Below are 25,377 nucleotides of genomic sequence, written 5' to 3'. Positions count from 1 at the left end.
GAGAGTGAGAGAGTGACAGAGAATGACGGAGAGAAAGGGAGAGTGAAAGAGAGCATGCGCTAGTGAACGGTCACAGGAGGGTTTTCAACCCTCATCCTTCATGTCTGTTTACCTCCGCAGAGAAAAGACAGAATAGAAGGAAGAAAAAGTGCTAGCAGAGACCGAGCTAATGAAGCCACCAGGGGTTTTCTATCTGAACGTCTGCCTGAGCGTGCGTGCGTGTTTGTGCACGCTTTGGGAACACCCTCTACTTTATACCAAGAATACTTCCCCCGCGTCATTAGGGCCCATTGCTGTTGTGATGATCTGACGGTTTAAGACGGTACAAATAACTGAGATCTGAGGCTGGGTTAAGTTCACATCTTCACAGGGAATTGTTTCAGAGGAGCAAGGCGGAAAAACACCAGAGAATCACAAGGCTAAAATACTGGGAATAGTTCAACGCAGCGTCTCTGAATGACGGCTTTATTTCGTTTCTTCGTGGTTAAACCCCAGAGGTGCCATTCACACAATGCCTTGCAGTTGTAATGCATCATATTTTCACATATTTCATAATCAAGAGCCATTATGAAAGAAAGCGGCGGCGGTCTGGTAAATATGTGAATTGTGAAACCTATTATGTAAATAATATGGTGTTGGCAAGTGTGCCATTGCTGTCTAAAGCAAAAGGCTAAATCATCTCTAAAGGTGTCTCTAATCTCTGCATGCATGTGTTTTAAGGGAAACGTGAGCCACATAGCCAGACATCTTGGTGGTATTGCGTTACAGCAGTCATGTAATCATGCCTTTGTTTAGTTGCTGCTTTGGTCTGGAGGATGCACAATGCCTTGTACAATACCATCACCAAGTAGTAGGATTCTAGATATAGAAATGAGCAATTATTGTCGTCTTGTTTGCCAATGCCACGTAATGGTTTCACTTAAAGATAAGGCATCACTGGCAGGTCAACAGTGACCCGCTCCTCTGATGGCTTTGAACAACAACGCTCAGTCCTTTCAGTCAATGCATTTTTCCTTGGCATTTATTTCAAGCAGAACCCTGAAAAGGAGGATCATTGCACGGCTCGACCTGGAAATGAAATGGGTCCGACTAGCAGGGGCCCCTCTATGCGTTGACACCCCCTCCCAGAGCCTTCTGGCCATGGACTCAGTCTGGGCGAGCCTCAAACAGCTGTTGGGCCGCAGTTCCCACAATCTGCATGTCTTAAGGACCCTCCCCCTCCCCCAGCCCCCTCCTTGAGAGCCAAGAGCACCTGCTATGGGGGATGCTGCTGACAGACTGGCTGACTGGCTGCTTTGCCCCACTCAATGGGCCTCCGTCAGCTGGAGACTTGGGGGGGGGGGGGGGGGGGGGGGGGAGAAGAGAAGGAGGTTAGGGGAAGAAGAAGGGTCTGTCTGGAGTTTGGGGCAATTATAAGGAGGATCAGAGGTCATGTGGGAGGGGTGTGAAAAAAATTTCCTCGGACTGGTAAGGTGGGGGGCAGTGTGTGTGTGTGTGTGTGTGTGTGTGTGTGTGTGTGTGTGTGTGTGTGTGTGTGTGTGTGTGTGTGTGTGTGTGTGTGTGTGTGTGTGTGTGTGTGTGTGTGTCGGCTAGCCTGCAGGGCAGACAGTGATCGGAGAGGACACAACTAGGTCAGCTCAGGGTGTTCTGACTGCTGCTCTGTGTGTGCATGTGTGTGCGTGTGTGTTTTGAAGTGAGTTGGGAGTGTGTGTGTGAGAGAGGGAAGTGTTTGTGTCATCTGAACCCCCTAGAGCCACAATGACCTCACCAGAGAAGTCACAAACGTGTCCTGAAATGACCTCAGATTCAAAAGATCAAACCACCGCGGGTGCTGTTTGTCACACACTATTCAGTATATATTTTTTCAGATACTTTTATTACACTGTGAGAATGCGTCTTCAATCTTCAGTCACTTTAAGGAATCAGCCGTTTGTTCTTGGCTCTTCACTTACTGTTAGTGTTAGGGTCAACTCTGAAACAAGACTCTCCACTCTAAACACTAAAGTATTATATTTAACCACTACATTTTAACCACACTGGTTAAAAGTTTAAGTTAAAAACTTCCACTGCAAGTTCAAAGTTGTTTTCAATTGCGTCATGACATCTGCCAAATCTGCCAAATCTGCTGAAGAAGTCAGCGCAGACTGTGTACTTCCTGTGTAACTGACGTTAGCGCCATTAGAACAAAATGGCCAGTAGCCCGAGGCTACCAACTGGCCAGGGCCTCGGGGAGGAAGGGAAGATGCACCACCCTGCCCAGGGCTACTAGGCCTGGGGCTATGTAGGGGCCCTCGGGAGGGCCAGGGTGAGGGAGTAATCCAACGAGCATCGGCACTAGTTGAGTAGAACAAAGATGAGGTAATGGAAAGGTCATGTTGGGTGAACAGTATGACCAGATAACAACAGTGCAGAGCCCTAAAGAAGACATGCAGCCTCTTGGGGCCGTTGTCGTCCGTAGGGACTGAAACCAGGATTAAAAACAAAACACCCGTTTGGCTAGAGTCAGCTGTTTGAATAAAGTGACATCACAAAGTGTTTTCACACAGGCAAAGGGCAAGTGAAAGTGAACGCAACATATGTTAGACACCTAGCATAGTAAGAGACCTCACCCCAACTGCTCCTGACGAGCTGGTTGTAGCCTTGCATGGTTGGGTGACATTTAGGCAATATTGGAAAGCGTTTTGAGTGGCCACTGGATATAAAAGTGCTATATAAATGCAGTCTAAAAGCCTATTTGGCTTTGAATACCACCTGAGGCATTCCCCGGATTCATGAAATATGAAGACAGCTACAGAGCGGAAGAACAACACAGGGAACAACTCAGGAGATGAAGACAGCCAAATAGCTAGGAACAGGAATACTTATCAAGGCTCAGGAGATTAAAACAGCAAACGAGCTAGGAACAACAATAGTTATCAAGGCTCAGGAGATGAAGACAGCTAACTTTCTAGGAACAGAAATAGTTATCAAGGCTCAGGAGATGAAGGGGGCTAACTAGTTGGGCACAGGAATAGTTATCAAGGCTCAATCGCTAGTTCCCTAGCGTCTGCCGTTTACCCAGATGCTGTTTTTGGTGTATAGCAACCTTATAATTAACTCCCAAATATAATACAGAAAAAAAGGTTGCGTGGTGTTCCAATCCATAAGTGCATGGATAGGAGAGTATAAACAGCCCGCCCCCCACTTAACTCACTTTATTCAATTCACTTCGTAAAACAAATATGGGCCTTGTTAAACTTCGAAGAGAGGACAACCTTTGGCAGGACACGTAATCTCAGAGGGGCCATGGGAAGGTAGAAACCAGAGCAGATGGAAGCACAGCTAATGGCATTCATCCCCAACAAATACAGACTGGACCTTAAGAAGCAATGTTGATGGATCTCTTGATCCACGGGATCCCTTCACCACCAACGTCACCTTTATGTACCTTTAAAAGAACCGCACCCCGGTCCATCAAACGATGCTTCAAGCTTGCTTGACACTAATCCGACCCAGTAGGGAATGTTCACATTGCACTTACTAAAGCAGAAGTCGAGGACTACCCCTCAATGCTCCGACCGAGTGACCCTGGGAACATTAAAAGCGGGTGCTCACCTGGAAGGCGCTTGGCAGCGTTAGGTGCGTCGCTGGAGGTGGCGCTGGGCGGGGGGGGGCCTCCGAGGGGTCCGGCGGGCAGAGGCTGGCCTCTCTTCAGCAGCTGCTTGTGCTCCTGCTGGCGGAAGCGAGGGGGCACCTCTCGGGGCGGGTAGCGGGTGCTGGCTGAGGACGTCTGGCACTGCTGCTGCTGCTGCTGCTGAGGGGGGCCGGGACTCGGGGTATGGCCGGCAGCGGAGGCACGCTTGCCATTGCCGGAAGAAGCGCAGGAGGGGGAAGAGGTAGCGAGGGACGGCGTGGGACTGGAGGGATGGAGGTGATGGCGGGGCGGGCCAGGGCTCGGCGTAGTAGCCGCAGGCGCTGGCACTGGGAGGGAGGAGACGCACACAGCACCGCGTTAACTCCTTCAGTTGAACCAACACTTCGCATTTCAATAGGACGGTCAGGGTTGCACAAATCATTACAAGACAACATATCTGCCCACACACATATCTAGTGCTAGAACTATTGATCCTTTAAGCCAGCATTTCCTATATAATACATGACTGTCAGGACCGTGCACCACATGAGCCGTGTACTATTGTTCACGTGCAACTGTGAAGGCATTTGTATCGGTCGATGGCCTTTTGTAGTCCTCAACCCCCTCTTCAGAGTAATGCAATCGCTGCTACGATAGTTGCAACACCGTGGAAAGCCAAGCAAGTCGCAGTAGATTACGGCTTTCCTGCATCATATTTAAACAATATAAACAGTTCACAAACAATCATGATGTTAAATGTAGTCCACGGCTCGACAAACGTTTCCACACAATGGCTCAAAATAATGGAGTCCATGATGTTCTGATATGCGACCGCACATGACTGCACACATAAAGTCGACCTTCCCCTCTCCACTAGATCTTTAAAGTTACATTCAAGATTGTGCAATGCACACCCACGCGCCCTACCCCACACACAGGGCCCCCACACGCACACATACCCATACTTGAACACTAAGGCAGTCCTGTGAGGCCGCCCTGGGGGTTGGGGTAAGTGAATTCAGGGGTGAGGTATTCGCAGTGCTTGCCAAAAGCCTGTCCTGCAGTACTGCTAAAGAACAGAGGTCCATTCACTGGAGAGCAACACTAATCCAGATGTCAGTCTACCTGCATTAAAGAACACTCACACAGACACACGCACACACTGCAACACAACAGGAAGGCGATTTCTCCGCAACCTATGTGGCAAAGGCCAAATATCGCCATGGAGTGAAGCCGAAGCCTGTTCTAGCGTGACACGTTACCAGACACACGCGCCCGCGCACGCACACGCGCCCCTCTGCAGAAGCGCTGCACGCTGCAGGCTCCGGGCTGCAGCTGGTGACGCATGACTGATGAATCCAGCTCAGCCCTCCTGATGCTGCCCCGGCCAATCAGCACGCAGGACGCAGGGCGCACCACACACCCCCGCCTCCCGCCTTGTTCCAACCAACCCCCGGGTCTCCATGTCTGCCTTTCTGCCTCCTCCTGCTGCCCCTAAAAAGGCCGAAGTGTGGCTCTGCTTGCCCTTTGCACATGATCACATTCTGTAGAGTGGTAAAGGAGATCACGCCACATACTGTTTCCTCCAACAACACTGTACTTTACCCTATTCAAATTACACATATCACAACAAAGGACAAACAAAATCACCCTGGCGACAACAGAGCCTGGTGCGTGAACGTGGCTTATGTACCGCCTTGGTCGTATGGGTTACAACAATTGGGTTGGTTGCTATTGATTTGATTGGGTTTAGTAGAACATCTGTGGATGTTTTGGGCAGACGGAGAGCACCGCGTAAGCGACACGATGATGACACAGCCAAAAGGTTGGCGTCCAAGCGCAGAGAACAAAAGGTGCTAGGGGTTGGAGAAAACTTGTGCACGCGAGTGTGTGTTTGTGAGGACTAAACAACCCCCTTCACCGAAGCACACTTACCCTAACATCGCATGAAATTATTCAGCGTGTGGTCTGTCATTTTTGTCAAAGGGAAGATCTTTTCTTGATCAATAATAAACGCGAAAAGTGCTTTGAGGGGGAGATAAAAAAAACAACTGATATCTTAGGGAACCTTGAGGAGACAGGGGGACCAAAAGAATGATCAGTCATAGAACGTCAGTTCTACGACGTCAGTTCTTCTGCATTCAGTCGCAAAAGCAACAATGCAATTCACTCAGAGAATGAGCAGATGAATTACCAAATGATCAAGGTCAATTACTCGAAGATTAAAACCATTTTAGCAAAAGGCGTTAAAATAAGGTTTAGAGTTTTAATTAAAGCTACCATCTTTAAATGGCTTCCACTTGTCCTTGTTGAGGGACTCTTGTAATAGAGTTGAGTGCCATCATCATTCTCTCCCAGAACTCTCCTCAGACCAAGGGCAGAATCATGAAGAGGGCTGGAATATACACAAGTCTCCCTGGTTCCCCCCCGCACACCTTATTAATTAACTGCTCACTTTTACAGTGCTCGTTCTCTGTGAGCGCTCCACTCTGAGGGAGGCCAACCAAGCTCTTCCTGTCATTCATTTCAGCTTCCAATCTCATCTCATCTGCACTGCTGACCTGCAGCTGGCCTGGCACTCTGACACCCCACACCCCCGCTGAGCCGATAACAGACAGGCTGAAGGAGAGCCCAGGAGAGAGAGGAGAAGACATATTAAAGTAATAACCGAGAGGCGAGGAGGAGAGGAACGCGGGTCTGGGTTTGATACCCAGGAGAGCGTCTGGCGCAGATGTGCTGTCTGCGTCTGGGTGTGCAGTATAAAATCTAATAAAAATACTCTCGCCGAGTTGAAGGTCCAAGTGCAGAAACACGGAACATAAGCTGTAATGAGACGGCGGTATAAACACTCTTTGAGCAAAAGGAGTTTGGAGGAGCACCAATCCATTACGAGGAGCGTGGAGGCCTTTCGGAGGGTCTGTTAATGGAGGGGAGCTGAATGTGCGGGACAACCTCCAATAAAACGCACCACATGAGCAGTCTGCCACTGTCCACCCGGCGTCACCCCGACCTCGGCCCTCCACTCACTCCTCATCGGACTCATTGATTAATCACACACACACACACACACACACACACACACACACAGAGAGAGACAGAGACAGAGACAGACACAGAGACAGAGACAGAGACAGAGACAGAGAGAGAGAGAGAAGAGAGTTTGTGTTTGAGCTAAAGAGGCACAAGGGAAGGAGGACACAAAGAACGCATGAATAAAAGAGTTGCGGAGAAAATTGAATTGTGAAACTAAAAGCATAACAGGAAAAAGGGGTAGGGGTGGGTAATTCCGGCGGAGCGTCTCCTCCGATTGGCTGGCTTGGCCCCCAGTGCCATGCCGACCAAGGTTCCCACATCCCCTCTGTCTATTGTCTGCAGCGCTGCGTTCATATGCAGCGCTGCTTCTACGCCAGAGGGGGGGATGGGGAGCAATTGCCACAAGCACGTCTGCACCCCACCCCCCCAAGCTGCTTTCATTAGCCCTACGAAAACGCACGCTCCCTTGTTAAAAACCAGTAACCACCAGTGTACATTACATGCGTTTGCAATGTATCACGTTGCAGGCAATATAAAACGCGGGTGTGCTACAATGCCGTTGTGTTTCTGAAGCACGGAAAGCCCCACGCTAAACACGTCTTAGCTCGTGTTTAACAGCGAGTAGAGGTCTGATGGTTGTTAAAAGTAAAAAAAAGAAAACGCTTGATGCACACACCGATGCAAAAATACCGTGTTGGCTTCACTCCAGGCTTTGTAGCCTGCAATAAGACCTGAGCCGCTAACAAATGCCTTAAAACAAAAGGAGCGAACCAAACTATTAAGAGGTAAACGCATTTCACCCGCTGGGGAATCCCTTGTTCAAGGGAGCTTTGGTTACATCTGAATACCCTTTTAAAACGTTGACGTCCATTCTGATTACAGTGTGGCAACTGCTGAAGCCGGATGGTAATTTATTGATGCAGTGAATTGACTGAAAGAGGATGTAGCCCCGGTAAAACCTTTATTGATATCATGGATAAAGATTTGTGACCTATTGTGGGATGCGAGTAGTCATTATACTATAAAAGTCTTAAAGCAGAAAAATGACAGAAACCGTAAAGTGACATGGGGTAAAAAAAAAAAAAACATTTTTCGTGAGCACAAGAAAGTATCTGGTGCTCACGAGAAAATATCTTGTGAGCACGAGATAGTGTCTCGCGAGCACGAGAAAGAATCTCGCTGTGCGTGTGAGTGACGTCAGCGAGTGAGTCGACAAGCGAGGAGAGCGAGCGGTAGCGTGTCAGTTTAGTGATGTAATGTACGAGTCCAGTTGTGTGTAAGAATAAAGTACCCAGCCTGTCAAGATCGGTGGCCGCTTCATTCAGACTATATTCCGACCTAAGCAGACCCATTGCCGGTCAAAGATACTTTCTCGTGCTCAAGAGCAACGTTTTTTTTTACCCCATGTCCCTTTATGGGTTCCGTAGAAAATAAATCACTCAAGTGTATGTTTGCGTGAAAGCGAGAATGTTTTCCTCAACTACTACTGACAGATGGTACCTAAAATAGGCGCACCCTCTTGACCCTCTGCTGACACACCCATCCCTCTTATGTCAGGCTGTTGCCATGGCAATCTCACAGTTGCCTAATGCACCCCTGTTTACCTCCTGTGACCCCAAGTTCTCCTCCTTCTGGTGCACACACACACACACACACACACACACACACACACACACACACACGCACGCACGCACGCACACGCACACGCACACGCACACACACACACACACACACACGCAGCCTTTCCATCTTCCTTCATGATGAGGAGGCTTCCCCTGAGGAAGATGACTGAACCAGAAAGACTGGACCTTTAAAAGCTTTCTAAACAGACCATGATGTACCTCTGTCCCAGGTTGCAGCCTGAGGGCAGCCCCAGGACAGCCTTTTCGTCAGGGGAAATCGCATCAAAGCCTCACTGCCAACACCAAAGTGACGGAATGGATTCCCAAAAGAGTCCATGGATCTATGTACCAACACACCTTCATACAACACCAGGGCTCACATGTGCAAGAACACAACTATGTATGTGCGTGTGTATGTGCGTTTGTGACGAGGAAGGGGGTTGCTGTGTCTGCAGTGGCCCTTTCATCATACATGGACTCGTGCACACAGAGAAAAGCATTGTTTTGAATTGAAATTGAAGCACTCTAGTCCTTCTTTCCCTCCCCATTATTTCTCTCGCCGTCTACCAGTCTATTTCACTTACGATGCCAGCAAAGCCAGGATATAAGGATGCGTGACTGCGCATTTGTGCGTGTGCGCGTGCGTGCGTGCGTGTGTGTGTAATGGGGGGGGAGTTAAGAGTGAAAAACAATTATGCACGATGGTCATAAATCCAACGGACATAATTCTGCACCCATTTGCTGTTAATTCACTGGGTATTTATAAATGTGGTTAACAGCAGAGAGAATCCACTCTGCTTTGAAAGTAAATTAGCTTCTAATTAGATTGGAATTCATGAGATGTCCTTTCAGAAAGTGTTGACATAAATTAATAACCTGTAACACTGCGGCAAATCGAGAACTTGCGTACAGGCCTCTGTAACACCCTATAGGCATGGCCAGTAACCCTGCCAGCGTTATATGGTAGTGAGTCACCCAGATGTTAATGACCTCTTTACTATACTGCAATTGCTCTGCATGGGGGAAATGAAATAAAGGAATGGAGAGGATGTAGACAGGGAGCGTATGTTGTGGAAAAGTGAGACGGAGTGAACGTGGTTGGGCAAGAGAGTTGCGTTAGATTTGTAATCGGGATGCAATTCCAAGCAGGGGGGCCACATTGATGTGTTTGCTTGTGCATATGAGAGTACCTTCCTTTTTTTCCTTTTGATTTATATACATCCAGAGGCATGTGTTTACACTTTGAATGCTTCTCAACGTATGAGCGTGCAGGGTTGACACGATGTGTGAAATTCTCAAGGCGTGTGTTCTGCCAATGTTTAAATTCATTGGCTAGCCGAAGTGTGTGTGTGTGTGTGTGTGTGTGTGTGTGTGTGTGTGTGTGTGTGTGTGTGTGTGTGTGTGTGTGTGTGTGTGTGTGTGTGTGTGTGTGTGTGTGTGTGTGTGTGTGTGTGTGTGTGTGTGCGCGCGCGCGCGCGTGTGGCTGCCTGGGATGGCACCGCTGGCCCATGTGTTAATGGGGATCACGCAAGAGCCCAGTCTTTCTCTGGGGTCTGTAGCTTTCTAAATGTGTGAATGAGTGAGTGAGTACGTGTGTGGCTGTGTGCGTGCATTCATGTATGTGTGCGTGCGTGCATGCATGTGTGTGCGTGTCTCTGCGGCTCCATGCCTAATGGAGGGCAGAGAAGTTAATTCCAGTGTGCGGGTGCTTTATCTCATTTTCATACATATGAACGCGCTGGGCGCAGATCGATTACCGCAAACAAATTGAAATGCCTGCGACCGAGGCGGCCTGCACCGGGGGGGGGGGCAGGAGAGAGGGGCCGGGCGGGGAAGTGGGGGTGGTGTAGCGACGAGAGATGGGGAGGAGAGCGTGGGGGAGAAGGGGGTGCATTTCTGTGCATGTAGAATGAGACTGAGTGTGTGAGGCGGGGAGAGTGCACTGGTATGGATGGAAAGACACAAATCATAGCTGCATACTGATTTTGCAGCCACCGAGTGCACCCGCACACGCATACACACACACACACACACACACACACACACACACAACCTACTCTGTTATTCAGTTTCACGGATGAGTGCTCAGTTAATTCCAGCCCATGTCCTCCTGTAGGCCAGGTGTGAGGTTAGGAGAAAAACTTGCACAAGTCGGCCATATGGCTACCAACTATTTTACACTTTAGCTCATTCCCTGATCTCGCTCTCACAATACTGCACCATCTCCACCCAAAACACAGAACCACACACACACACACATCCAGAGACACTGCCACACAAACACACGACACACGAAGAGGATGGGGCCGTGACAGATCCCTTGATTTCTCGCTCACTCATTAAACATATCATAGCGTAATAGCCGTGCCATTAGCCCTGCTCTGTGGAAGCCGCCATGGACTCACTCACTTTTGGCACACGTCTAAAGTGCTCAGCGCCTCATTACTCGCACTCCTTCATTAGCAACTTCCTCGCACTTCATTTCCTTTTCTAATCTCTTTTTGATTTCTTCTTCAAAACAAAAAGGCCACGTAGAGCCGTGTTCATAGATCTGTCCTCTTGTATTCCTGGCTTAACCCCTGGCTGTACTCTACACAACAGTTGCAATTGTGCCCATGGACCAGGGCAGCTTAATGGTTATGGGGTGCTGGACTGAAAGGTCCCTGGTTAGATTCCCGAGATACAACCCGGTCTACGGCCAGCACGCAAGGCTACAGATAGATCACAGTTAGTCACAGGCCTAACGTCCAGACCTTGCTCATTCCAACTGGTGCTGGGAATTAGTCTGGCATTGAGTATGTGCATTTACAGGCATGCATACACAAATATATGTGCACTAAATGGATACTTGCATACGAGCTTGCACACAAACAAACAAAAATATTTGCAGATCAAAAGGTGTCATGAAAAGTAATGCATAGTGGCAATTGACTGAGTCACTGCGCGGTGCTGCAGGCTATCTGTGTTCATCATCACTCTGTATTCTACTCCCCAGGCCAGACTGCTCTCCGTGTTCATCATCACTCTGCATTCTACTCCCCAGGCCAGACTGCTCTCTGTGTTCATCATCACTCTGCATTCTACTCCCCAGGCCAGACTGCTCTCTGTGTTCATCATCACTCTGCATTCTACTCCCCAGGCCAGACTGCTCTCTGTGTTCATCATCACTCTGCATTCTACTCCCCAGGCCAGACTGCTCTCTGTGTTCATCATCACTCTGCATTCTACTCCCCAGGCCAGACTCTACTGTGTGTGTACTGTGTAGAACGCGGTTTTAGTGTGCATGTTTGGATGGTGTTGAACAGTATAAGGAGATGTTTGGAGGGAAGAGGCAGAATATGGTACATCACAATTCCTTATATGTTTGCATACATGCATTTATTTAAGTGTTGCCCTGTACATATGAGGGCCAATCACAGATGGATGTTATTACAAATCATTAAGACACTCACCTTTGGTTTTCTGATCAGCAGCCTGAGATGGAGAGAAAGAGAAAAATAAACCAAATCGTTAGAAAATACACAGGCATAAGCAATTTTATAAGCAAATTATATCCATAAGCAAGTCATATTTCTGACAGATAAATGAGCTAGCATGCCTAGCCCACACAGTGCGACGTCATATCCTCCTACTGCAATCTGTTCATGGCATCGGGCGTTGAGGGTTTGCTGCTCACTACAGACTAGGCCGTTAATGTTAATTAAACCTGCTGCGAATTAGATCCAAATTAGGCTAATAAATCCTTAATAGAGCCCCCCCCGACCATCTCTCCCAGCGGGGAGGGGACACACACACACACACACACACACACACACACACACACACACACACACACACACACACACACACACACACACACACACACACACACACACACACACACACACACACACACACACACACACACGTTTCTTGAAAACTTTCCAACTATAAATATCTGTCTGTGAATGTAGATTTCTCTTCGTCTTACCTTTTTCTGAGCGGCGTCCGTCTTGGTTTTCTCTTCTGGCCTTTTCTTTTTTTCCATCAAATGGTTCTCGTTCTTCTTTCACTCTCTCCTCTCAGCTGCACAACAAACAAAGAAAAAAAATGGATGTCAGTAAACACAGACGGTAAAGCTCACTTTCCTGCATTAGAAATATTACACATGGCAGATGCGGTCATGTGTTCTTCTGACATTACTCCCCATGCCAAGAAAATACACACTGTGTTGACACACATGTACAAACACACACATACCAGATACGGACATTTGATCCCTCTTTCTTAATGAACCGCACAAAAACCAGAGCCAGAAACGCACTTGGTTCTAAGGAACAGCTCCAAACCCAAATATGCACCGCATGAACTGCTTTGGAGTTGTTCATGCAGCCAACTCCAAAAGATACAAAAAAAAGAAACAAAAACAAATTGTGATTCAGTAGATATAGAGATAAGCAGGAAAAGGAGAGGGGCACTTTGAGGCGAGAAAGCCAACAGCCAGTGTGTGTGTGTGTAGCCTGTACAACACGGCTGTTCAGGAACACAGGGGACATATAAATATAGCTTCTCTTTATATTTCCTTGAGAGACAGAGAGAGGGAGAGAGGCCGGGGGCATTCGCTGTGCATGAAGACAGACTGGTAGAGACGATGCGGGAGTCAAGGCTGTCTTCCAAGGTGGAGGCTTTCCATCGGGCCAGGGGCTCCAGGGCCCCGCTACACAGACGGACAGCGGCTGGCGGATAGCTAACCTAACTGTTTGAGCCTCGATTGCCTTGGGCTCAGCTACGCTGAAGGCTCCTGGAAACTATTAGATGCACTAACCGGGTCGGCCAGGAGATGGGATGTTTCTGTTTGTGCGTGTGAGACGTACAAGAGTCACTACCATGTCCCATCAGATCAACGAGGGTCCAATCAGTGCATCATCTCCACGTCAACATAACTACTGCAACCCTGGCATTTTGGAAAGTAAGAAGCACTCATGGGCACGAAAAGACTAGCAAGGATGCACACACACACTAGGGTTGTAACGATACATGGATTCGTATTGAAATTAATCGGTGCAGACGTCATGGTTCGGTGCGAATTAATAAATGCAATGCGGAACTAATGTTAGATAGGCGAGTTCTTCAGGGACCACTAATGCTGCGTTTCCACCGGAGGGGGCCGGTCGGTTCAGTTCGCTAAGGTGCGGCACGGATCCATGGACCTATTAAAGAAGCACGGATCGCGTTTCCACCGCCAAAAAGTGGGCGTGACCCGATCTGAGCCGTATTGAGCCGCACTCGTCTCGCTGTACTCCTCCGTTGGGGTCCTGAGACGCCTTAAAGGGTGCTGGAAAGTTCGAGCTACACACGCCGTCCGTTGATTGGTAGGCAGAATCGCACTTCCGTGAGACAGGGGGATACTAATAAACAAACACATTATCCACGAGGTATTTCTGGACAACGGCAAAAGCTTTGTTTATTGAAGAAAATGTCGCACAAAAGTTTGCCGTCCTTCTTGGACATCGATGATCTTTGTTTATTGTGCACGGTCACCTTTTTCCTTGGATTTATCAGCAGGCTACACTGTTTCGGGCTGCTATTGAGGTCACAATGCCCCCCCCCCCCCCCCCCTCGTGTGTACTTTGCACTTTCATAAATAAGACATGTTGCATTTTCAGTTTTATAACTGATAACTTATTTTGTTTACAAGTTACGGATGGAGTCTGTAGATGATGTGGGCGACTTATTGTTTACTGTTTACATCTTAGATTACACAGTTCAGGCTGTTGCTGGTAGCTCAGGGGAGAGGCTGTATGACACTAGCTGATACAACCATGCACAATGAAAAAGAATTCCCTTCTGCATTTAAGTTTTTTCTTTTCCCTTTATTGTACCGAACTCGTATCGTACCGTGATGTCTGAACCGAGGCATGAACCGAACCGTGACTTCAGTGTACCGTTACAACCCTAACACACACACACACACACACACACACACACACACACACACACACACACACACACACACACACACACACACACACACACACACACACACACACACACACACACACACACACTAAGCAGCATATATTGGAAGCAGTGACAATACTTTTTTTTTTGTATGTGATCTAGAACAATCTATTTCAATTTAGCTAGCTTCAGGTGCCCATGTTAAACATCGTCAGTCAACCAATTCGGCTGGGCAAGCCTTTCTGCAGAAAGGTAGACACTTGGCAGGTGGTCATAACATCTGACAGTCGATGGGTTAGGCACACGGCTAGCAGCTCGTGTCCATAGGAGATATCAATGATATCCGAGTACACAAATGAGGCCCAGTCACCGCAAGATTAATAAGGCCTGCCCCCCGCTGGGTGTGCCTGTGGTAGGGGGAGGGAGCTGTCCATCAAACAGACATAATGGCAGGCCAGGTGGAGGATGACTGATAGCTGGGGCAGGAGTGAAACTGAGAAATACAAAAGAATGATAGGGAAGGAAAAGTCTAGAGAAATAAAACGGACCCAAGGAGGAGGAGGAGGAGGAGGAGAAGGGAGACCGTGGGCATGACAAGGAATCATTTCTATGAACGCAGACCACAATGGCAAACTGCAAATATTTTTGTGGCAGTTTTTCTTTCACACACTTATAAATGAAAAGTGTGTGTGTGTGTTTGTGTGTGTCTAACTGCGGACTGAAATGGGAAATGGGGTGGCAGAGTGGAGTGCCCATTAGCCGAGCGAGGTCACATGCTCCTCAGGCCTCCCGCGCTAACAAGACCGACCAATCAGCCGCCGCTGCTCCTGGTGGTGGTGGTGGTCATCATAACGAACCCCATGATGGTGTCCATAGCACACAGAGTAGGGGTGAGGAGGAGTCACAAGCGTGGAAGAGGCCGATAGTGGGACCGTCTGTGTGATAAGTGTGCAAGCAAATTCCCATGTATTGGTTGAGGTGGGTCATACATCTTGAAAAGAATATCCCAACGCCTGGCCTTACCCAGGCTTTAGCCACAACGCTTTCTTTTGAGTCAAGCCCTCTCCATCTCCTATTACCTCTCATCCTCTCTTATTGCCAACACCGCCGTCTCGGCCAGTGTGACTCAGGGTTGACTCCTCTCTGTCTGCTGGCATCAAGTCTCTGTCCACGCTGCTTTCCTGACCCCAGAATCAGGTGAAGGCATCCATGCTGCTGTGGCCATACAAACCTCTCTAGACTCGGACCAGCTTACCGCCAGTCAAAAGGTAGATACCAAAGACAATGTGCTGCTATTGCATCGTCTATAATTCCAACACACAAATAACGAAAAATAAAAAGGGGGTATTGAACATTTGCCTCCTAGTACTAAAGCTAGGCAATGTAGGAATTGTGATGTTAGAGCTGTTATCTAGGTCAAGTTACCAACATGTTTTTATAACAGCTATGTTTCATGTTTCTATCTACCTCTCTTGGTTACCAAATCACTAATAACCTTGACCCCAAAGGGCCCTATCTTGCATCCAGCGCAAGTGACTTTCTGCTATTTTGACGTACCATGGCAGGTCGGAACTATAAAACATTTTTTCCATAGGGGCTGCATGAATGAACACTGTAGTAGGCAATGCCATGCGTTAAAATAATAATAACAATGATAAACTCGAGCAAAGCCTTCCAAAACAATCTCGTTTTAGGGTAAATGATAATTTACCCTAAAATGATAATTTACCCTAAATTATTTGGGAGAGAACAGTTGATACAGTGGTAATAAGTTGTATTTAAATCCATGCATCTGCAAACCCCGTACAGCAAACACATATTTACTTGACACGGACATCGTGTACAAGCCCATAACTTTTAGGATTGATGAGTATTACATTGTGAGAAAACATAGTTTTACCGCGAGTGAGTGTTAAAAAGAATGAATGAATGCAGGCGCGCGTGTGTGCATCCATCTGTTTAAACACACGCAAACTGAACACGTAACACATAATACAATCCATGGCAGTGTACATTTACGGTGGGACACATGCATATTCGGAACTCAAGTCGATAACGATAATGTATACAATACTGGTAAGAAACTATGTGTGTTAATGTATTGCCGCATATCATTAAATAGACCGACAGTTGCGGCCACAGGACCGCATATCATGCGAGTGTTACGTTTTCTTTGCCGCAATTTACATGACGACTCAGTATTTCGGAAGTTGGTAGAAGAAAACGCTAGTCCAGTAGTGAATTAGGTCATATTATTTGGCCATAAACTGAGCCATTTTAAGTTTGAAATTGATGTGGTCATGCATCTGTCTCATCGGAGACTGTAAACGCGCTGTCAAAATATAAACACGTCAGGTTCAAATACGCTCATGGCTCTTAAAGGGGATGGGAGATGGCACTCTCATTGGTTTATTGCACGTTATGCCCAAACCACACCTACGGGTAATTAGGCTACTTCAGGGCAACCTTTTTTAGATTTGCGCTGGGCGCAAGAGTCATTTATCCGGCGGTATAATAGCAACAGCGGCAGAGCCCCGCCAACAAAGCTACTTCCATTTTGCGCTTCTCACTTGCATTTCAGACCGTTAAAATAAGGCCCAAAATGTGATATCTATCTCTGTATATTAGAAAATATTTCATTATTTTGTTATTGTACTATTATTTAACATTGTCCAGATTGATTGGACTGAACATTATCTTAGGAAAACAGTGACTTGTCAGTTAAGACTATAGATAGCTGGTGGTCACCATTGCCTGGTCGGTCACGTAGGTTTGATCGCAGCTGGGAAGCCTTTACACTCCCTGACACACACACACAGGGAAAGGCTTTCACACAAACAGATATCAAACAGACAACCCCACACACACACACACACACACACACACACACACACACACACACACACACACACACACACACACACACACACACACACACACACACACACACACACACACACACACACACACACACAGGCTTGATGTGCATGCTGTCTGATGCCTGTTGTGTTCCACAAGGGAGTAGAGCGGGAGCAAGAGAAAATCCAAGCAGAGGATGAAAGCTACGACAGAGGAAACACCAATTAAGAACAACAGCAGCCGGAGAGGCGGCCGAGGGGTGGAATGAGGGAGAGAGATAAAGAAAGAGTGAAAAAACAATCCTCGCTTGGTGGATGGTCAAAATAAACAAGACTGTGTGTGTGCATGTGCCTGTTTGTGTGTCTGTGTGGTAAGGGCGGATAGGACTAGTGGAACTATTTGTGTGCCTCAATAGCTGGCACCAGGAGGAAGAATACAGAGGCAGGACTTCAACAAAATAGAAAGTGAAAGGTGGAGGAGGAAAACAAAAAGCATGAAGGAACATTGAGGCAGACAGACGGAAACCCTTTGGGACATGGGGACAGACACGGACCATGAGATCAAATTAATGAACAAGGGAAAGAGAGAGAGATGGATGACAGAGACACAGAGAGACACAGAGGGAGATACATAGCCGGAGACAGAGCAAGAGAGTGCGAGAGGGAAGCTCAGAATGGATCCAGCCACAAGGAAGCAGAGTGGGCTTCACGTGTCGGGAGCCACCAGTCCCCAGTGCGACATGACCACGCCACACCAATCACAGGGGACGTGGAGGCCGGCACGGGGCGTTCCAGTCCTCCACAACAGAGAGGTTCTTCAGCCGCTACACACAGAATGGGGGAAAACCTCCTCGCTTTTCTTACGCAATTACCGTTCATCCAGCCCCCCCATGCCTCGCAGCAAGAGCGCAGAGGGCCGTCTGCGTCACACACTAAACACTACAACACGGGTTGTTTTCCTTATTTAAATTCCCTCTCGTGACGGTGGGCGGCCCCCACATGGGGGGATTCGAGCTGCAGGGCTCCTATTACCGCGTGTGTGCTTCTTCGCTTCTTCACTTCATTACTACTACCACTACTTCCTCAGCTGCGTGGAATTTATGGGTTTGCTTTCTTCTTCAGTGTGGTTGCTATAACACGCACACACACGCGCTTGAGGCAGAATGAAGTCTCTCTTAGTGGGTATGATTAAGTCTGTCTACCTTAGCTGTGCATTGGGGAAACCAAAACTTCTCAAAATAAACAAATGAGAGTTGGTGGAGCTCGGGACGAGTGTGTTAGCGGGTGGGTGGGATAATAAAGGGCAAAGGAGCCGGTGAGCGAGATACAGAAAGAGAGAGAGAGCCTCAGTGATATAGAGCAAGAAGCTATGTATAAATAACTGCTTTGAAGTGTCTGCTATGTATTAGCTCTTAGTGTTTTGGCAGCCGCCCCTATCCCAGTGTATGCAAAACTTCAACATGTTGGCAGCTCATTAAAGAAGGAGATTTAAGTCAATGAGAAAGGGCCAGGGAGAGCTCTGTGATGCCAAACCAAGCTAGTCAAGGCTTATTGAATTTAAGAAACCGTCCTTCCAGTGTATTTGCCCGTTTATGGCTCCTCATGTCTGTGTATAAAATGCATGAATAAGTGCCCGTGGTAATGCTTGTCCTCTGGATACGGCTGCTTAATGCAAGAGTGTGCTTACTAACAGTGTTTGCCTGCTTGCTCTTGGACGGTGTGGTTTATGAAGCACTGTTAAAGAGTCTAACAATCAGCAACCTCTAATAAAGCAGAATAGAGTTGTTTTTACAACCAAGGAAGATTAAGTAAGTGACTCTCCCCGGCGATGATTAAAACTGCTCATAAACAATGCTATTATAGGGGCATTAATACCATGTATTAATACATTAAGGATGTATTCAATTGTGCAACTGGGAAAGAAACTGGGAAAAATAGTTTATGTTTTCTACTTCAGGCTTTTGACTCACTATATTCGAGGAGAAAACATTCTTTCACTACTTGGAACTAAATAAGTTTATTGATTTCCCGACCTCAGCTGAAGTTACCGTATTCAAATTGTGGAGCCATCCTTTGGGTAAAAGAAACATCAGGTGGAAATGTTTTACATATTACTAGGATGTAAACTGTAGCTACTTACCATGTCAAAGCTGGGCAAAAAATTACACAATGGCAAGAAACTCAAGAAATTGTTAGTGCACACACACACACACACACACACACACACACACACACACACACACACACACACACACACACAGTAATTTTATACTGCAGAGCCTTTCTCAGCTGCCGCCTACCTCCACTCAAACTGTCAGAATGCCGAACCGAACAAACCTGACAGTGGCAAAGGGAATGCAAGGTTATGCCTTTGTGTGTGTGCACACTGCACACATGCACGCACTGCACACATGCACACATGCACACACTCAGGACTTAATTGTCAAGGTTAAGTTCTGTCAAAGCTTCCTTCACATTGACTGCCCATTGACACTTCCCTGCCTGCTGCAGTGGTAAACGAGACCCACAAAGTGATCAGAAGCAACACTAGGCCCTGAGAGAAGGTTTGTAACCCGGGGTCGGGACAGAGAGAGCTGTGATTTGACGGAGCTCAGGAAGTGAGTGAGGTGGAGGTGGACGAGAGAGGAAAGGAAGGGATAGTAAGAACCACTAAGAATAGATGGGTTTGTCTGAATCTGAAAACATTCTCGAGTGCATCAATAATAAGTGGAATCGAAATATCCGAGGACAAACAAACAAAACTAGAACTCTTTCCAGCACAATGGAATAGTCTTTATATGATGACCATCGGTCAAGCCTTTAGCGCTCCGTCTAAAGCTTTAACATCCTGTTACATAATACAATTGTCTACAGTTGGGTGTGCTTTCTTTTTATTGCATCAATTTAGTTTATTTCCATTCATATTCAGCCGAACCAATGTCAAAAACAATAGCTAAAACAATGAACATGACCTGCATCTGTATGTTGGGTTTTTGATCGAAATATACTTTACATTCTTCAAAAGATATTTCCTTGTTTTGTACACTTTGGGCTGAACAACAGAAAAACCCTTACATAAAATGGAGTATCCTGAGCCCTGCCTCAGCTCTCCGTCAGCTTTCATGTGCTAGTCCCCGCCGCTCCAATTAGCCCACAAATAACAAGGGCCTGGGTACACTGGACATTCCCTTGGACCCACGCCAACCCTCCTCCCTCCCCCAGCCCTGGCCCCAGTTACCCTAGCTGGGGCCCACCACAAGCAACCATCCTCCCTGCAAGCCCACCCCTTTCCCCTGCGATGAATTGAGGTAGGAATACCCCCTAGTCTGGTCTGAAAGCAGACCAGACGAAGACTGCCTTTCAGAACAGATATCTTAAAGTCGCTGATAAGCCACGACGGCGGTGGGGAAGGGCTACTATCGCAACTGGCATTAACATGGGTTCAATGTGTTGAAGATCCTGTCTCTGCTTAGTGTGTATAAAACCACGTGCATCCCCTCGGCAGAAGAAGCATACATATTTAGCGTTAGGGCACAGAAAACCTCCCCAGGATAGATTTCCGCACGCATCAGTGAACTATCTAACCAAAAATTCAACACACAGAGACACACACCGCTAACACATTCAGAGACTCATACGCACAAACACATAGACACACAAACACACACACAGAAATGGCAGCACGCACACACACACACACACACACACACACTTTGTTAGTGAGTATAATGAGTGAGTATAATGCCCTTCCGGTGGCGGTGGACAGCTGTCTGACAGGTCTTACCTCAGTGGGACTTCAAAATGGTCCTCAACAGAGAAGAGAGGACAGGGGTTAATGGTTTTTGGCAGACAGCCTTTTGTTGAGTTCACTGACACAACCTTCTTGAACGAACACACACACACACACACACACACACACACACACACACACACACACACACACACACACACACACACACACACACACACACACACACACACACACACACACACACACACACACACACACACACACACACCCTGCGGCTGTTAGGGTTAACTGCCAGTTGTTTTAAAAAGCCTTCATAATAACAAGCTTAGTAAGTCGTGTGGTCAGGCTGGTGCTAAGGTCAGTGACTGGGAAACATGATAGATCACACACAGCCCACATTCCCAACACACACACACACTTAAGTGGGCGTTACCACGTGAGGGCCAACTGGACAAGTCAAGTTGTCGGGACACGTGGCACACAAACGCTTGTTTAACCGAAGCCTACCCCAGGAGTTAATAAGCTAGATATAGTCTAGTTAGTAGAATGCCCAGGCTCATAGGTACAATGTGTCATAAGGGGGCAATAGGGAAACTGGCCAAATATAACCTTAGGAATATGGCTGCTTCTTCACGCTGTTGTTAGACATTGCTCTGATAACCGTGTACCTTATTACGGATAGACTGAGTGAGGATACATCCGTGGCACATTTTATTTACAATACACCAACGTTTGAAACAAATGCAGTAGAGCCAGGCCATCAGAGGCTCACATCCACAACGTTTCAAGGCATGAATGGGGAGTGGGAAAAGGTTATGGGTCTATTGCATTGCTAGAGGGTCGTTTGGTCATGATGATTACAGTAGCCATTTGTTTAATGAGACTGGGTCCCTAAATGGGAGAATGAATCTTCTCATACTGGGATGAAAAGGTCAAAGTAAGCCTATGGGCTAGAGTACTCCCTAATTTATACCATATTAATACTTTTTTCTTTAACCCATTGTGTTGAATTTCCCAATCTTCGACTGATTTCTTTAAATGACTCCTTTTTCCTTATTCCCTCTGGGTAATTATGGATAAACACATCGAGGGGAATAGGGCTTATCCCAAGGCTACAACGTTCTGAGAACGGGTCACAGAAGAAGAGGACCGATATTGCCAAGAAATACAAAAAAACATCCACATTTTAATGCCCATATCCCCTTCGATCCCAGCCACCTACTGTCTCATCTGCATTAACTGGAAGTCGGAGCCCAACACTCTCTCTAATTACATCACACACATAGTCACAGCACTGTTCAAGGAGAACCACAGGGTCTGTTTGCGTCATGGAGGATGAACATCATAACCTGATAAACAATCGCAGCGCATTAACAAACTGGCGGAGCCATGAGCTGGACGTTATTGGTCCCTCAGTTTAACAGAAAGATGGAAAAACACATTAGTCATCTCCAAACGTTGTACACACAAGGTACATACACCTACACATATATATTACCCACATATCATCGTACAATAACACATAAGCGCATACACCACCAACATGCAGAGCCAAGGCTCTTCCCGTCCACTATTCCACACACAGGCTAGGGATGTGCATTTTTCATTTCACCTCCCCGCTGGTGTTTGAAGAGCGATGGAGATAAGGCGACGCATGGGGAAGGAAACGTGGGGGAGAAACGGAAAGATCAATAATGTTCTTCAATTTAGACCCGCGGTGGAGATATTAAAGCTACTCTTCAGTGCATGGGAGGGGGTTCGTTCGAAGCACTGGGTTCAATCCCCGTCCCCGTGCCATCGCCGACACGGTGCCCTGCAGTGTGTGTGTCAAGCCATTGCGAGAGCGCACAAATGGTCATGCAGCACACATGAACGTTGTCATTTATCCTTGAAACAAATACGGGAGACTATACTAGACACAGCAATAAGGAAAACCATTCGTCCGTCGGACAATATGTGACGATTACGGCACACGCAGTAGTCTGCGTGTGGATGGAGACGAGGAGCAAAACAAGACAACGACGTGAAACTTTAAGACAGGTCTGTCTTCGTCGCCACCAGGGCAATGTGCCACATCTAGAGAAGACCCACAATTAAAACAGATAGACCTCTTTAGTCTATGGTCCTAGTAACAAATAAGAGATAAACCAGCTCATTAAAACCATGGACGGCACATTGGTATATTACACATGTAATGCTGAATAATTGCATTAACCCCTTTAAGCGCTCGTCTCGGTCACTTCAATAACTCCTTCGCTGCTGGCGCACTAATCCGGTGACTTGGTCGATCACACAACAGCCTCCATATTAACGCAGATATTCGCTTGTAGTAATGTCGTTCATACCAGAGTGATATATTGTGAGCATGTCCATGCCTTCATGGACATTAACGTCATGCGTTCTAAATAGTGGTTGCATGCATTACTAGTACATCGAGAATCGAGATGAACATTCCCGAGGTGCATGATCTGCCATACAATGTGCAATCGTGCATATTAGACATTTCACCCAGTCTCATGCTGTCGGTCTGCACCTGCAGCAGGAATGTAGTCAAAAATGTGACGATGCCGTCTATTGGAACATACCTGGCGCATCAGCAGTGAAGTGTTGGCGTATGGCGGAGGTTTTCAGCAGAGGAAGGGTCCTGAACCTTGTCTTGATAAAGTACCCGTAAGGAGACGTGTAAGGAGACGCGCTGGGCCGCCGTGCGGAGGCTGGGGTGCCGACTGCTGCGTGAGCAGATGGGTGGCGGATCACCGAGGTAACGTTTAACGATGGCTAGACAGCCAGACACACACAGCCACTCTTTTTGCAGTGAAAATCCTCAAAAAGTAACACTTGCTCGAAGCAGTTCGTTCAACCACCGTCACGATATATATCGGTGGAAATAAGCATAGGTCAAGAAACTAACGCAAAAAAATTATTCTGAAAGCAGCTGAATAGTGTGCGCTGTAGTTGGCGTGTGTCATCGATTTGACCACAAGGTTTTGCAGGAGAAAGATTGAGACAATTCGAATTAAAAGCGCAGACGAGTGCGCATGGAGCCAACTTGTTTTTAAAGTGCAAAAAGAAATGTATTCGATTTAGGTTGCTAGCTGGGAAGCTAGCTGGAGCCACAACATCTGACCGACGAGCTGGCTAGCGCGAATGCGAGTTGAAAAATGAATCCAGGAAAATACATTCTCGGTGAATCCAAACGGAGGAGTGGACAGTCATTATACGAGTTCAGTGCGCTCTCGCTGACAGGGATCCTGCAGCCATTTTGTTCAAACTAACAACACAGCTCTCTCCCCTCCCAGGGAGACGACACAGCCGAGGCAGTGGTCCAATGCACGTCCAGCATATCCATGTGACACACACCCACACACCCATACACTAGTCCTTCGCCCCGCCCCCTCGCCCTACCCTTGACAAAGCGGTGCTCAGATATAGAAAAATGATAGACAGCCATATCATATTTCAAAGGTAATTGCTTAGGCAAGGAGCTCACAGGGCTTACTGATTTTATTGTGTTTGATTTTATTTCACAGCTAATGTGTTATACTATAATCACATTCCCTCAAACTGCTTTTAGCCATGTGTTTGCAATAGCAGGATCTCCAACACATGAAATACCTAATGTGACAAAACAATTCAGAAAAAAATCGTAATTAGAATACAATTCAAATTACCAAATTCCATAAATCGGCATTACATCCTAACATCCTTTTAAAAAAACGAATCACACCAAGACGCGTTATTCTTAGCCAAGATAACCTTTACTTAAAGTATCGTGTGATCCCATGATTTTCTGAAACACACACCTCTCCACGCTATTCAACGCGTGATGGATGGGGTCGACTTGCGACCCCTGCAATGCGTTTGCAGCCGGCTCAGAGAGAAAGAAAAAGTGGCCTCTGTCCATTCTCTGAGCTCCTTTCTCATGGAAATGACCATTGCGTACAAACACACAGAACTCTGGCACACACACAGACACACACAGACACAGACACACAGTGTGGGAACAGGTCAAGGCTGTGGCCCACAAAAGGGGAAGGCTGACCAGTGAGAGCTGCAGGGTTTCATACATCACAGGGAGAGACTATTAATGAGAAAGCCAGGGGCCCCAGGAAAGAGCCCCCTTCTCCCTCTCTCTTCAAGGCAAAATGCCCAGAGCTATTATAGCGGCCGGCTCCGTCTGAATGGCAAAAGCAGATGTTCCAAACTGGGGGTTAAGAGAGGTGAGTGCGGAGGGGGTTGCTTTCGGAGACGCCTGAAGGGAAATGTCGTTTTGCATGGATCACAGACTGAGGTTAAGGGGCAGCTTGGCTGATGTCAATGTCAGTCACTCAAATGTATTGGGTTCATAATTATCCGTATGCTTTGAATCAAATAAAAATCAAATGCTAATCGCAATGGAAATGAAAACCCACATACAGCAATGACTATCCAAACTACAGCTTGCTAAAAGCTTATGAAATACAGCCCGGCAGTCGAAATATGGTTAGGGTTAATGCTAAGTTAATGCTCCACCCTACATATCTCTATTTCAGGCAGCCACATTTTGAGGAACCAGTTCTC

The 25,377-nt window shown here is 47.1% G+C and overlaps 1 protein-coding gene across 1 annotated transcript in view; it reads right to left on the bottom strand.

The window, feature by feature from the left end:
• The window catches only part of tnrc6c2 (trinucleotide repeat containing adaptor 6C2), a 57,145-nt gene extending 33,003 nt beyond the window's left edge, over positions 1–24,142 (bottom strand). Inside the window, 4 exon segments of the mRNA XM_030352731.1 lie at positions 3,595–3,960; positions 11,721–11,742; positions 12,239–12,333; positions 23,403–24,142. Of these exon segments, the coding sequence (XP_030208591.1) occupies positions 3,595–3,960; positions 11,721–11,742; positions 12,239–12,295 (445 nt within the window). The 5' untranslated portion in view covers positions 12,296–12,333; positions 23,403–24,142.
• Positions 24,143–25,377: the final 1,235 nt, after the last annotated feature.

The sequence above is a fragment of the Gadus morhua genome, chromosome 3 (assembly GCF_902167405.1).
Source record: "Gadus morhua chromosome 3, gadMor3.0, whole genome shotgun sequence".
Lineage (NCBI taxonomy): Eukaryota > Metazoa > Chordata > Actinopteri > Gadiformes > Gadidae > Gadus > Gadus morhua.
The sequence above is the reverse complement of the archived record's forward strand: the minus strand, read 5'-3'. Positions and strand labels throughout refer to the sequence as shown.